The sequence below is a fragment of the Watersipora subatra genome, chromosome 5 (genome assembly GCF_963576615.1).
Source record: "Watersipora subatra chromosome 5, tzWatSuba1.1, whole genome shotgun sequence".
Lineage (NCBI taxonomy): Eukaryota > Metazoa > Bryozoa > Gymnolaemata > Cheilostomatida > Watersiporidae > Watersipora > Watersipora subatra.
The window spans coordinates 4,650,928-4,667,322 of NC_088712.1; the positions used below are offsets into that span (position 1 = coordinate 4,650,928).

The following is a 16,395-nucleotide window of genomic DNA, read 5'->3' on the forward strand; positions in this document are numbered from 1 at the left end:
CTTTGAGGTCAGATATCTCAAAACCTAGCCTAAAAATCAGTTTAATTTTTTCACCTTAGCTCAAAGGGGTGCATATCATCCCCTGATAAATTTGAGGAGCCTGTTGGTCAGCTGTGATAGTCGACAGATGCTGCAAAAATTGTTCGCACCATATAGCGGGAAATATGGGTCACATGATCAGATTACGACTAGATGATTAGATCGAGCTGAAACGAAACTTTTAAGTAGTGAGCATCTATATTTGATAGGGGCTTTCTGGTAGAGCCTGAAGTGTTTGTCATGAACTAGTGCTACGAGATGTTTTATATTGAGCCTTTAATTGGCATTTGATTTCACTTAATAACATTACGTGTCAAAACAATAACTTTGTCGAGTTGAGTACGTCGCCAAAATATGGGATTCCAGCCTACAACCACTTTTTTAACTGTTCATTGTTGAGCTTTTAAGAGCTTGTGATCACATTTCCACCTATTTTGAACCTGCAAGATGGCAGAGTAAGACAAGGTGAATCTTAAGATACCAAATCCCTGTAATATAAATTTTATTGCAAGTCAACCTTTACGGTTTAAGTTTGTTTCAGAATAATATTCCTGTCTGTTTTTATTCGTATTTATGTTCCAAAATTTTTTAGTTTTAGTGTGTTAAATAAATTTTTATCCTATTCGGCCCACGACCTAAAGTATGTTTTGAATTTTGGCCCCTTTTACAATTGAGTTTGACACCCCTGGTCTAGACTGTGAACCACTAAACCACAGCAGCACTTTTATACCTGCCTCTGAGATATGCCTTCATCTGAATCAATGGGTTAAGATTCCCTTATTTGTATTACTCACCAGCGCATGGATTAATTCACACTACGAGCCAATTCAATTCAATGTAAGTCGAATATTTACACTTACCAATTCATCATTCCGTATTTGTGAATTTATCTATATACTTCACAAAATTGATCGTCTGTTTTCGATATGTCCAATTATAGCTATTGATATCTTCGAATAACAAGTACGTATCACAGAAGATTTGAACTCAAACCCTCCGGTTCACCAGTCAGACGACATACCAACTCAGCAACATGAACTTGATCACTTCAATAGCAATCTGTGTCGCTATATGGGAGCAAATACGCGCCGGCTTTGCGTACTACGCAGGGTGATTGCCTAACGTCGCCGAAAGGGTAGCCCTTATTAGTACGCTTACTCAAATTATGCATTGGCTAATAGGCTAACAGCAAGTGGCAGGCAACTCTCATTGTTTATAAGCTGATTTTTAATACCCGGGCAATGCCAGGTAGCACAGCTATTGTATTTATACTTACGAATTAATGTCTGCATGTCCCAGAAATAAAGACACAATTTCACAAATTTGTGATTGGCTGTCAGTGTCTCATCATATCAACAAAAATTCAATGCTAATGATAAACCGCAAAAGTCTAAAAAACAGCAAAATGAATGGACCAATCACTTGCGAGCATGCTTTATCATAAAACTTCTTTAGCACATGATATTATTATTGGCTGGTGTATAGTTGTTTTTCTGTTATAAACTATAGAGAATGTTAAACAATTATTGGGAGGCTTTTGAAGGTATCCGAATAACGCAATCAGTCTAATAAGTTGAATGTTGTAGGTTTGAGCCTGATATTAAACAATATTGTTACAGCAGAGCGCTGTGAGCGGGGTCGTAGGAATAGGCCTCCTGGTCAACACAGTCGTAGGGCCGAGCCTTTAAGACACCGAGGAAGGCCCGCCCACCGTTATGGCACTCGGGCTACCAATAAGAAACCGAGAGACCGAGACAAAACAGAGAAAACCGCAAATGAGAAGTCGAGCATAGAACGAGGGAAAAGGGCGGAGCCTAAAACAAAAGTAAATGTATAAAAGGAAGAGGATTTGATCGTTTTGGCAGAACGGTATGTACACCTTTACCTGCATGCTTTGAATGTGCTTTATTGCTTGTCATGCATGTAAACTTAGATATTTATTTAGTAAATATATATTTCACTGACACTTAATACTCAGTGTTGTTGTTTAAAAGCCTCGTGGAGAATAAAGGGAACAGGCAGTTTCTTTTACAATATTTCAGTCGCCTCTTCAACTGCATATTCAGAGTTTTGTGGCTACACAAAAATCGGCACACCAAAATCTGTGATATTGCCATAAAAACAAAAAATATTGACATCCATACTGCTCTGAATCGTTTCTGACAACTCAACAGTGATCCAAAAGTCCCTTTTTTGACAACAAATCTCGGACTTCTCTCAAAGAAATCTCAGATGAAGCTGATTTGAGAGAAAAAGTTACATAAAAACTTGTAATCTGCCCAATGAGAAGTAAGGAGTCAAATATATATAAATTATTTCTCAGTTGTCAATTACGAAGGCTTCATATTATATATTAACCCCTTGTTTACTGGACCTAAACAAAATGATGTTGTTGGGAACAACCAATAGACAGGAGAGATAAAAGGATAGTGTAACATCCACCAGTTGCGAGTGACACAAACCATGGGAAAACACAGGTTTTTTAAGACAAATATGCAAAGAAACACAAGCCGAGCTACAATAACACAGCATAAAAAGTGACAAACGCAGCAAGTGTCATGTCACAGACATTCCAACGTAGGTGGCAGATGCCAAAGGTAAATAAAGAATGCAGTATAGCACCTTCTCCAACATGAAATAATGGCACAGGAAGCAGCTTTATAGATATTGAATAATAAACTATAAAGGCATGCATAAAACTGAAGCTACGATCATAAAAATAAAAACACTAACACATTTTTTTTGTTTTCGTTATTTTAGAGCGTAAAAAAAACATAATTTTATTGAAAATTTAAATAGATAAAAAAGTATACATGCATAGAAATGAATAGGATGCCAGAGAACCAAGTTTAGTCTAATAAAAGAGCACAAAAAACGGTACATATAGAAAGACATTTTACTGGGTGAAACTTCAAATTTTATAGCTAGTCACATCACCAAATAACAAATGGTAGTTTATGGAGTGTTTACAACAAAATAAAACTTTTCATTAACGTAAATCCTTACACCAGAAATGGTTTATTCTTCTGAGTAAGAAGATTACAAGCAGCGACTGAGTCTAAAACTTCTGCAGGAAATCAATGAATTATCGAAATTAAATATTTTCTCGAACAAGTAACATAAGTAACATAAGTAAAAGGTTCAGTCAATAAGTAAAGTTCATACTCTTTTAGATTGCCAAAAAAATCTAAAGAAATAAAAAAATACAAAGTAAAAAATACGAAAAATTCAATAAACAGTTCTAAATTACATCCTTATAAAAACATCTGAAATCTGTTCATTTTTTTCAAAATTATGTTACAATTTTTTATTCGGACAAGATCTTGACAATAAAATGACTACACAATTGCTTAACTAAAATTATAAGTTCTGATAGTTTAGACAAGTTACGTTTCAGAGTGAGTCTAAATGAGTGTGATAGGTCATGACTTACCTCTTTTGGAACAATACTGAAATAAGTAACACAACTGCATTATAAATTAGAGTAGAACAACTAGCTACTCAGTTTTACCAGACTCGAGCTTGAGATAGACCTGATGCACCTCAAGATGTTTGAACACAAACCAAAATAAAATTGGCAGCTGGTAAGGAGACAATATATTCAGCTAAAAATATCTAAATGTTAAATTTTCAAGTTGGCCTTAAAAGTATTTTTTAAACAAAATTTAAAATTTTAACATGGATATTAAAAAAAGAGCTTTTGGATACTTGCAAGCCTGCGACATGATTGGGTAGATGATAACCATGCCATGAATCAGCGCATGTTGGGTTATACATGTATATCATTAAAAGTCAATCCCTTCCTATGATCTTTATAAATATTTCAATATTTTTATGTGGTAACAACTAAACACTTGCTTTATGAAAAACAAGTACAATGTACGGTAAGGCAGCAATTTCATTGAATTTCCTTTAATTCGTAAACCCGAGCATACCCATTCTACTACTGACAGCTAGCTCTGCGTCGCAAATCACTTGTTTCATTTTAAGGAATTTCTTACGCATTTCAATCTGGTAGCCCGCAAGGAGATTTTTAGGAGGTTCTCAGGAACCAGAAGCAGTTTTAAAAGCAACTGTTTTTTCAACTGAAAGCATGAAGAATATGCGTGTGAAGTCTGAATGAAATCAGCTAAAAATTGGGAAGCGCACAGCTTTTACGCAGAATAACAAACACACAGACTAACAAACACACAGACTAACAAACACACAGACTAACAAACACACAGACTAACAAACACACAGACTAACAAACACACAGACTAACAAACACACAGACTAACAAACACACAGACTCACAAACACACAGACTAACAAACACACAGACTAACAAACACACAGACTAACAAACACACAGACTAACAAACACACAGACTAACAAACACACAGACTAACAAACACACAGACTAACAAACACACAGACTAACAAACACACAGACTAACAAACACACAGACTAACAAACACACAGACTAACAAACACACAGACTAACAAACACACAGACAGACACACAGACTAACAAACACACAGACTCACAGACTTGCACACACGCACACATAATGGTAACGAAGGATTAATTACTTTGAATACTGTTCAGTATACAACCCTGCCCATGCTATTTTACAAACAGATATTAAATATTGAACACAAGAATAAACTACAGACTACATGAAATATATGATGACAATTATTTGGTCAAGACAAGCATCCAACAGAGTATACTAATAAAGATACAATCCGCAAATAATAATAAAAATATTCTATTTAGTTAATGGAAACTACGTCAAAGACCATTCAGTGGAGTTGTTTGAGTAAACCAAAGTCTTTCCCACCTCAGGTGCAGCCACATTCAACCAATCAAATTATTTCCCACCTTGGGTCCAGTCACATTCAGCCAATCAAATTATTTCCCACCTCGGGTACAGTTACATTCAGCAAATCAAATTATTTTCCACCTCGGGTACAGTCACATACAGCAAATCAAATTATTTCCCACCTCGGGTCCAGTCACATTCAGCCAATCAAATTATTTCCCACCTCGGGTACAGTCACATACAGCAAATCAAATTATTTCCCACCTCGGGTCCAGTCACATTCAGCAAATCAAATTATTTCCCACCTCGGGTCCAGTCACATTCAGCCAATCAAATTATTTCCCACCTTGAGTACAGCGACATTCAGCCAATCAAATTCTTTTTCTCTCATAGTTCAGAGACATTCATCCAATAAAATTCTTATTTGCCTGGAGAGCTGTGACGGTCAGCCAATAAAATTCTTCACAACTTTGAGTACAGTGAAATTCAGCCAATTAAGTTAGTTACCACCTTGAGTACAGTTAAAATTAGCCTATCAAATTTCTTACCATTAACCACAACGATTGCAGAGGCATTTCAGCCTATCTATAAAATTTTTCCCACCTTGTGTACAGTGACATTCAGCCAATCGAATTCTTTTTCTTTCCGAGTTCAGAGACATTCATCTAATCAAATACTTATTGGACTGGAGTATTGAGAAATTCGGTCAATTACGCTTTCCCACAGGCTAGTCTAAACCATTTACTAGAGACTGCCAGAGACTACCATAAACCTTTCATAATTAAAAGCGTGAAGCGAAATATTGTATACCTTTGGTAGCATCACATGAGATGAGCAAACGGTTTTTGGTTTCTTCTTTGGAGTAGAAGGAAAGGAGGTCTACAGCTCGGTCAAGGTCCTTTGAGTGAAGACATGCAGGACTTACAAGCCGAGCGCTAGATATCAAGGCATCAAGCAGGAGAGTATTCTGCGCTGCCTGCTGCATGAGGAACGAGTCCCTCGAGTTTGTTGATATCAGCTACAGAAATAGTGTAAATAGGTCAATGATTAAGAAGAGGCCAGTAAAAGAAACAAAGCGAAGACATCATTTGGCGAGTGGCACAGATTCTTTCTTGGTTTTCGATGCTGTTGTGTCTATTAGGTCAGGGGTCAGAAACCTTGTTGACTGAAAGAGCCAAAAACCCACATGTTTCAAAACTAATTCTAAGAGAGCCATATGTATATTTTGAATCTCGGAAACAAAAAATTGAAAAGGACGACCAACAAATTTAGTATTTCTGGGCAATTTTAGAATATAAAAACTGGATTTATTTTCAAGAACCAATGTATGTTCAAATGACAATTTTTTCTTTTCGCCATTGTTTGGTTTGAATGGGTTTACCTTTTGATCTAAAAATGACTCATGCGATCTCTGTGTGGCCTGCGCAGAGTATAGAAAGCACTAGAAACTCTTTGCTCAGCGGGCTACATTAAAAGGTTGCAAGTGAAAGTAATCTTTTATTGAATAAAAATTATTTTGCTTATTGTTAGTATAGTGTCAGCATTATTTGTATTATTATGGTAATTAAATTAACAGCCAAATTATGGATTATTTTTCCACTGATTTATCAAAGAGCCAGATGCAATCATCAAAAAAGACACATATGGCTCGAGAACCATAGGTTCCCTACGTCCTGCATAAGAGAGAACTTGTAGATGCAGCTCCTTGCAGTCTAGAAAGGTACGGTATATACTGCTTGTTTCAATTTCAAGGTGTTGGCTGCAGAAGGCTCATTGAGAAGAAAATTACAATTTTAAGGGAAATAGTTGTTGATCACCCTGACTTAAATTGACGATTAGTGTTTGAGGTAAGTTATTAATGCTAAACTCTTTTGCCTTGCCAACTAATATTAAAATTATGCTAAACCAACTATTACTAAGAAAAGAAGCCATCTTGAATTTAAAACAAAAACTGCACATGCTAGTAAAAATCATTAAATTGTAGTACCCACTTGTTATTATATAAATATTGTAGAGAAGGTTTGCACAAAGAATATTTCACTGATTTAAGGCATATTAGAGAGTTTTATCAAAATTGTTTGGTGAACTTTTTTCCAGTAAATTTCGCCGTTAACTTGATCTCTTAAATTTGTAGCCCTTCTTTTTAGTGAATACAGGAGACGCCAGAGCAGACATACTGGCATAACAATAACGAAGGGTAATATCAAAAGTGTTCTTTGCTGTTTTTATCATGTTATCTATTTTCAAGTTCTAGCGCTCTGCACAGCTTCCATGAATCAGTAGAAACTAAAAACACGGGAATAAATGCAATAAAGGGTAATAACTTTTAGTAAAATATTTTAGAATTTCATGTACCCAGCTTCTGTACCTGTCTTTCCTGAAAAAATACTTGATAGCAGCAAGATTTGCGACAACGTTTGGTGCAGCGTTTTTAGACTGGCAAATGTTCGGAAGATTTGCGACAACGTTTGGTGCAGCGTTTTTAGACTGGCAAATGTTCGGAAGATTTGCGACAACGTTTGGTGCAGCGTTTTTAGACTGGCAAATGTTCGGAAGACCTATGCACCAAGGAAAATAGGAAAAAAACTCATTTTTATTATTTACAAAAAGTTCTAGAAAAATTGCTGAAAAAATTTAGAACATGACTACATGTACATAAGACTCAGATGGTAAACAATTTTAAAAATAGGACTACCAATGTTGATGATGGCCTGATATTTAAACAAATGCGGGTAAAGCTTTACCTTTCCACCAATCAACTCGGACAGCAAGATCTTCCAGTTTTGGCTTTCTCCTGCCAGAAACAAGTTAACTGGCTTGCTTGAACCTTTCAAAGTGAGCCGAAGGCACTCAACTGGTTTCAGAATGACAAGAGCGCTGTAGACCTCCAACTCTGTAAAATAACAACCAGAAAACTTCCTGTTCTAGAGAAATGCCGAGTGCACAATGGGTTTGTCATAGCAATACAAATAATGAAAAATAAAACATTGATCAGTTCTGAAACACCCAGTAGCAAAATTTTAAAAACTGAGACAGAGGCGGGCAGATTATTGAAGATCTAGTCACACCAATGTAACTTTTGGAGAATTTCAGACTAAACAAGGCCCAAGCCATCCTTTTCTGTATTACATATAAACAAACATGGCTTCATGATTTGAGGATGCAGACATCTGCAATGAAAAAAGAACTCACTTATTATGTTACTGATTCTTGAGATCTGTTTGACAGGCTCCAGTTTGGCTCCGTTCTTGAGAAGTAGCACACTTCCTGTGGTGAGTATAACATGCCCAGGACCAAAGTCGGTACGAACCAGAGCTGATGATACCTGCAATCAATGTGATCGGAGACTTGCAGTCAATGAGATATGAAACAGTCAATGTGATACAAACGTGCAGCCAATGTGATACGAAACATGCAGCCAATGGTGGATCTGCTATACTATGACTGCAGATGGTAAAGATTCATTCAATAAAATTATTTATGACTTTGATTATGGAGACATTTAACCAATATGACTCTTATTCACATTGAGCATAAAAACATTCAGCCTATTGAAGTCTTTCTCACCTCGAATACGCTGACCCTCAGCCAATGAAAGCCTACCTTAAGTACAGTGAAATCTGAGAATCCAGTATGCTTAGAGCTGAGAGTCATCTCCATGTCCCTGCAGCTAGCTTCATTGTCCTTCCAACTTTCATAGAATGACTTCAAATGTTCCGGCTCTATTGATATACCAGTTCCTGGAATTTCATGCATCCATTTTCATTTATCCATTGAAATATGTATGAAGATATCTTATTGTTCATTGTTTTGGGTGATCTGACTGCCAAGATTTTTCAAAATTAAAATTGGCAAAATGTGTTAGCGGTTAAAAAACTTAAAAAAAGACATCCTCAGACTTCTCTAAAAGTAAAATCAGTAGACATGCATTTTGTTTTTAAGTGATAAATATAATGTCTAATTGGTTACTCACATGTTTATACAGTACTAGCTGTGCCTCCTGGTGTTGCTCAGGTATTAAAAATCACCTTATAAACAATAAGAAGTGATGGGATCTGCTTACCACTCGCTTGCAGGCAACTCTCCAGCAAGTGGCAGGCCATTGCCAAGTGGCCTGGCACATTGCCAATGGAAAATTCCACTAACCTAGATAGTAAGCTTCAAATGCTGGTATGCAATGACATTCACTATGTTTCCATGATGCGCAGTGCTTCGGAGTTGCGCTATCTCCGAATCATGGAAACGGCGTCTTCACACTGAAATCACTGCGCACTGATCAGTGCGAAGCCAGTGCAAATTCGCAGCAAGGAAACAGCGACTGCGCAGTGGCTGCGCATAGCTCTCCTGCCGTGGAGACGGATTCTTCGAGGGCCATAAACTAGTACAAAGGGTGTCCTGCTAATCTTGTTTTCTTACTATTCTTCCGATCTTCTTTCACCTAAATTTAATTATGGTCTGCATTCACGAGGATGATGAGGTGATTACTTTCCTGGACTTTGTTATCGATGCCAACACTTTTCGAAAAGTAGGTGGCAAGTCCTAAATTAACGTTTAAATAATATATTACTTAAAAATACTAATTAAAAATATATTACTATATAAAAAGTGCGTTAAGGTTTGTGAAACCTTGTGAATGTGTATTGTAAATAAAAGTATAATGACGACAGAATCATAACAATACCGTTTATGACGTTCGGTATCCGTTATCGATTCTATTTCTCCATCAGGCAATTCGATTTACACAATTTCTCTTCTCTGGCTAATTTGCGGCATTTGCTGAAAACCACTGCGTAGCATGGAAACGTACAATTCCCTTGACTTCGGAGGGGGCTGCTTCGCAGTACTGCGCACCATGGAAACATAGTGATTGTGTATTGTATATTGCTCCAGCTAGGCTATTCTAATAATAGCTATAGCCGGAATGCAGACAGACATACCACACAAGGACATACTTTGACAAATATATTTATATAGATTTAGAGGAAAACAATAAGACCAACTTCTAACCAACCTATTTTCCATAGGTCAAGATTTTCTATTGTCAATAGAGTCACGCAACACCGACAATCGATTGCAATATCCATATGTTATAACAAGAGGGACAAACACGATGTGCAACTATCGATGTCATTTTTGGAGATGTCTTTCTTTTCTGAGTGTTTCAAATGCACACGTGTTTTTGTCGATTTTCAATCTGGAAACGTCTTGGCAGTCAGATCCCGGAAACGACAAACAAACTCTCAAATGATTGAAATCTATAATTTCTGATAAAACCTTTAAAATTTGACATGAGTACCCCTTTAATCAAAGGGTAAACTAGATGAAACAGCTAGCAGAGTCGCTAGAAACAAGCTGACAATGCATCTGGAGGAAGAACCCGATACAGATAACATAGTACCTAGTGACAATGCCTGGTAAAGGCGACTGATAGCTTCTCGTCCGACAGCAAGATCGAGTCGTTCAGCATATTTAGAGAACTCTGATTCCTCAACCGCCATCTTGGGAAGACTTTCTAGGTCCACTTTTACATCTGTGATGTAGCTTTTTCGCTGTGACTGCAGCCGCGACAACAAATCTGTAAATAACCGAATAACTACTGTAGGAGAACGAAAATGTGCATACTACATGTAAACTGAAACTAAATATCAAACTGAAACTTACTCAAAATAATATGTAAACTGAAACTAAATATCAAACTGAAACTTACTCAAAATAATATGTAAACTGAAAGTAAAGCTTAAGATTAGTTGCAAACTGAAACTAAACATTAAGAATCAATTAAATTGATACCTAATAGGCTAAGAATTAAGTTTACATTTAAACTGAAACTAAATATCAAACTGAAACTAAACATGAAGATTAGTAGTAAACTGAAACTCAAAATTAAACTGAAAGTACAACTCAAGATTCCATACGTATAAACTGAAACTAAAACATCAAGGCAGTTTTTGTTTCACATAAAAGAACAGCACTACAGGCATAACAAGAACAATAAAATATATGATTGAATTAATTTTCAACAACACCATACTGAAAATTAATCATTTAAAAGTAATGAATAAATAATATGATAAAAATAAAAACAGATAAATGCAGGCTACTCATTTGCTCTTGAAGACTAAACTTTGGTAAAAAGAGTGAAGTGCCAAATCAAAATTTATGTTATAAAAAAATACAATAACTTACAATAAAAAAATCCACGACGCAACAAAATATGGAAATGAAATTATGGATATGAATTAATCGAGTTGCTGTTTCCAATTTACTGACCGGTAATCACACACGAGGGATACAGCAGCCAGTACTGCCAGCACAAAAACATACCATTGAGAAGAAAAATTATCTGACTTTATCTTCAACTTCATTTGTTGTAGCAACAAAATGCTAGGTTGTGCAAAAAAATTGGTAACACGCAGCTTGTTTGTATACAGTATGATAAGGTAACCAAAGTTTTTGAAAATGCTTTTTCATGAAAAACAATTAAAACTTTATTAGGTTACACACCCGTTTGGCGGACCAAGAGAACAAAAACAGACATCTACAAACACTTAATCATTGGACGCAATGCATCCTGAGATACATCTAAATAAAGCATGAGTAGGCAACTCTGAAAAGCAAAGCATGCAGCTGCAAAAGTTTAAACACATCAACTATTATTCACAACTGATATTTCTATATACATGTATATAAATTTCAGAGTTTGTCGTCTGTCATTCAGACTGTCCAGCTATAGCTATCTGTAACTAGCAATGAGAAATCCAGATCATAGAATAATTGATCTCAGAATCTCCCATTCACCAGGCAATGAATTAATCCATTGAGCTATATGAGATGCAATCTATTCATCAAGCGATATGACAAGTTATCTAGGCTAAACTACGTACAGCGACTCTGCATTACGATGCAATATAAATAAAGCTTGCTCTCACGGCTCTTATTAGTAAGTTTAGCAAAACGGATACTAGCTTATGCAATTTAGCCATTGGCAGTGTGCCAGATTAATGGCAAGTGGTTGGCAACTACAGTACCTGTGACTGTATATAAGCTGTTTTTAACACCCGTGTAATGCCGAGCATTTCAGCGAGTATTCAAAATAACCCAATTTGGTCTGCTTGGAAACTCAGCTTAGTGTGGGCTGTAAACATGTTTTCTATTGGCCCAATCGAGGCAAATGATTGTTTCCTTTCATTTACGTACAGATACAATTAATTAATTGTCGAATACATAAGACTCGTGGCCATACGCGAATGTGTCGAACCGCCTCACGTGACTCGTGGTAGACAGTGTTAATAGTGGCCCAAAACATGCAGTTTCTACACAGTGGCAGAGGGCGGAATCTGCTAGCTGTACCCTCCTTATGAATCTGAACCATGCGGCTTTAAACTGACCTCTGTAAAAAGACTTATGCTGGACAAGGACGGTGTCAACAATATCTTCAGGGTAGACAACTCCACCTAAAACCTTTTCGATGGCAGCAGTTGGGAACAGAGTGCTGTCCATATTGTGAAGATCTCCAAAGTTATTCAAGGCTGCAAGAATAACAATTAAAATGTTGAATAAAAAATAAATACCAAAATAAAATAATACAAATATAAACAAGCTGAAAAATCTACAACATATGTTCTAATTGCTAAAGTTGTAAACCGAGCTTGTTCTATTTTAGGCAGGTTCACTCATGACAATCTTTTCTAAATACAGTGAAACTCGGATAACTCGCCCTCGGATAACTCGAAAACACGGTTAACTCAACGTATTTGTTTGGTCCGTTCCCACGCAATGATAAATGGCTTTAGATAACTCGACCTAAACTCCGTTAACTCGAACAGTTTTTTACCAGACGGCTACTGAGACGGTTGTTACTATCGCTGCAGAATATCACTTTATTCCAAGCCATAGAGATGAACATTGACTTTTAGTAGTTCTTAGGCCTCGTTATTACCAACATCGGCAAAATATTTTCATTAACGACTTTTCTAAAGGTTTGCAAAAATCAAATTTTACCAAACATCCGCCTAGCGATAACCATCTGAAAGCAGGAAAAGCGAGGTAAAATTCAGATAAATTTAAAGTAAAATCGGCAAAATTGATAATGGGTTTTAATAGTAAAGCAGTTTTGTAATAACTGACTTACTGCAAAATTGATCTTGGTTAAAACGCTCGGTAGAAAAATACGTATGTATTTATTCTGAGCGTTTTAACCGCGATCAAGTTTTGCCAATTTTAATCTGAAAACGTCCTGGCAGTCACATCACCTAAAACAACAAACAAATCTCAAATGATAGAAAAATATCTATACTTTCTGATTAAAAATATTTAAAACTTCACACGAGAGATCCTTTAACTTGCAACAAGCAATCTATGCTTTTGATTTATATATAGTTTGTATATGTACATGTATCTACTGATAAATACGTGTTTATGACTGTCCTGATAACTCGAACGCTCTAATAACTCGAACACTTTTGCTCGGTCCCTTGAAGTTTGAGTTATCCGAGCTTCACTGTACTTTGGTTTTGTTGTAAGGGTACCTTTAGACTCTCGGAGTTACCCTAGGCTCTCAGGGTACCTTCCTAAAGATACCCTGGGAGCTTCCCAAAGGCTTCCAGGGAGCCTTCAGGTAGAGATACCCGGATGTCGACATAAAGGTTAACCTAAATCCAAGACTACAATAGGGCATGGCTGATGAATATGTATGCCAAGATTATGAAATGAAAATATTAAAAATTAAAAAATTGACAGCAACTTTAACATAGACCGAGTCTCTTAATACCACAGGTGTCCTTTAGCGGGATATTGCCGAAGCCGAGCCGTAGTCCACACACAAAAAACAACAAAGGTCTACGCAGTTATGAGCAAAAACACAAGTATTCACCCAAATATCTCACCACTCCGATGAGCAGCACACACAAAAACTGAACCAATCGACAGAGCCACCCATCATGTCAAAATATTCCAAGTTTCAAGTCATGTCTTGCACAACTCACCTTATGGTTTCTCAAAACTTGTCCCAAATTCCCTATTAATTTGAGACTGTCCGATTGCTGTTTTAGAAATGGTCACCGCTAGCCTAGCCTCCTGATTCAACATCTCAGTAACTCAGTGGGCATTGCTGAGTGCTCCCGAACTTTTTGATTCCTTCTTAGCAATGCCCGATAGTTAGTGAGATGTTGAATCAGGACGTTAGGTTAGGCTAGCAGCGACCATTTCTAAAACAGCAATCGGACAGTCTCAAATTAATAGGGACTTTGGGACAAGTTTTGAGAAACCATAAGGTGAGTTGTGCAAGACATGACTTGAAACTTGGAATATTTTGACATGATGGGTGGCTCTGTCGATTGGTTTAGGTTTTGTGTGTGCTGCTCATCAGATTGGTGAGATATTTGGGTGGATACATTTGTTTTTGCTCATAACTACGTGGACCTTTGTTGTTTTTGTGTGTTTAGACTAAGGCCCGGCCTCGGCAATATCCCGCTAAAGAACACCTGAGCCTAATATATTGCAAACTTTTTGGACAGCAAAAAATTTGAGCTCATATTTCTGCCTCACCGTATAAAGACCACGATGAAAATACAAGACATACAGAAACTGTGGACGGAGGCAAGATGGAGGCATTCAAAATCTTTTAGCATCATCATTCACTGAAAATGAATAATAATGACATATAATGTAGGATGCAGACCCTTAGTAAGTTCTCCTCTCTGCATATGGAGAGCTCCCATCACATAGAGGGCACCTGCTTTACTTGACTGGGAGCTGCCATTCAGACCGACCAGTGCACTCAGGTTCAGTATTGTGTCCTCCTGCAGTCGTATCACCATATTATACACCAACAATGAAATGCTTCAAATGAATATTTTATGAAAAACACGAATCTTCTTGAGAATATAAAATATTAGTATATAATTGTTACTGGAGTCTGTTTAATCTGATAAGATGATACACTACTCAAACATCTTGTATTTTCACACAGCCCAAAATGTCGTTGTGTTTGTGTGTCACTGTTAGTCTATAAAAAACGGTACACATTTTCACATTTTTTGCTCAATTTCACCAATACTTGGGACCCAAATGCTCCGTCCCTCCCAACAATTTTATGATAATCTTTTGTTTTAAAATTCCTAAAAACCAGCCTCCTAAACACCCACCTGAATAGAAACTCAAGAATCTGCCGTCAGATGTATTAAGGAAAATGGCCCTCCGTGAACTTAATGATTGTTGTCGTAAAACTGCGTAGCAGTTTCGTTTTTGTTATCAAAGTTTTCTACCGACTTACAGCAAGCTATCTGATTGAAATTAAAAGAAATCACGGGTAACGCTTAATGCTAGACTTAAATAAATGCGCAATTACGAACACATTAATTTAAACATAAATATATGAACATAAGCATATATATACTTATATAGTATATATATTTATATATACTATATAAATATTCCCACGACCAAACAAGAGTGAAACGATTGATTGGGAGAATTATGATAAATGCACATGTGCACACAACTCCCGAAAAATTATCCGTTAACGGCCGTCACCAAACCCTTGCAACGAAATCCTATCAACAAATTTAACTATTTTTCAGTAAAGTCGTTTAAGTATAATAATGATACAAAACGCATATAAACCTATTTAAATATGTTACCAAGCCTTTGAAAGGTTGACGCAAATTTCTAAAACTAACCCATCTGATCGGATTATACATAAATAGACAGATTTATTAGGACGAAAGTCGTCACAAAACGCTTGAAAAGCTTCGTTTAATAAAAGTGAAGACCGGAAATTGAAACGCCGAGCGACAGAGAATAGAACGATAAAGTCTTGCCACAAATCGCCACAAAACGCTTGAACAGCTTGGTTTATTAATAGTTTCGACCGACCTACGAAACGCCAATAAAGCCGTGCGACAGATAGTAGAACTGTTTACTGTGTACTGTTTGAGGCGTAGACCGATTTACAGGTACGAAAATGTGGTACACAGTTTATCAGCTTACGTTTTTGTCCAATTACCGAAGGTTTTTCAAATTATCTAGAACATCAGCCAGATTTCTTTACATCTTATCTACAAGGTAGGGCGTTACTACAACGCCCTTTTATGACAAGAATATTTCTTTATTTCACACCAGTTTGCATAAAACTACCAGACGCGTAAATGCCAACGCTTGCTCTCTGTTACATATCGCCGTCAAAACCGTTCTACATTCATCACAACATAACCAACTTTCAAACTGTATATTACACATCAGTTTGCCGTTTAACTTTTAATATTGCATTCCAGAGATATAATAAACATATTTCTTTATTGTTGGCATTGTTGTTGTTAGTTAAATTACGTACAGTAGGTTAGGTCTACAGCTTGAATTAATATTTATTTTATTATTGTAAAACATAAGTTTGAGATAGTTAATTATTTATTTTATTAATATTTATTTCTGTTACATTTCTGTTGCGCATTTTTAGAGTCGTGCTCCCTCAAATTTATTTTATATCATCTCAAACAAGTCTCATTTACATTATACTCTGTCAATTCCTGCTGAGAACTACTTTTTCA

At 36.5% G+C, this 16,395-nt stretch overlaps 1 protein-coding gene across 1 annotated transcript in view; it reads right to left on the bottom strand.

Moving 5' to 3' along the window:
* Window positions 1-16,395, bottom strand: part of LOC137396490 (DENN domain-containing protein 3-like) — a 77,204-nt gene that overhangs the window by 14,323 nt on the left and 46,486 nt on the right. The window contains exons 13-19 of the mRNA XM_068082785.1: window positions 14,529-14,649; window positions 12,238-12,378; window positions 10,248-10,424; window positions 8,453-8,589; window positions 8,042-8,174; window positions 7,594-7,742; window positions 5,660-5,867 (exon numbers count right to left, since the gene is read on the bottom strand). Coding sequence (XP_067938886.1) covers window positions 5,660-5,867; window positions 7,594-7,742; window positions 8,042-8,174; window positions 8,453-8,589; window positions 10,248-10,424; window positions 12,238-12,378; window positions 14,529-14,649 — 1,066 coding nt within the window. The remainder of the gene's footprint in view (window positions 1-5,659; window positions 5,868-7,593; window positions 7,743-8,041; window positions 8,175-8,452; window positions 8,590-10,247; window positions 10,425-12,237; window positions 12,379-14,528; window positions 14,650-16,395) is intronic.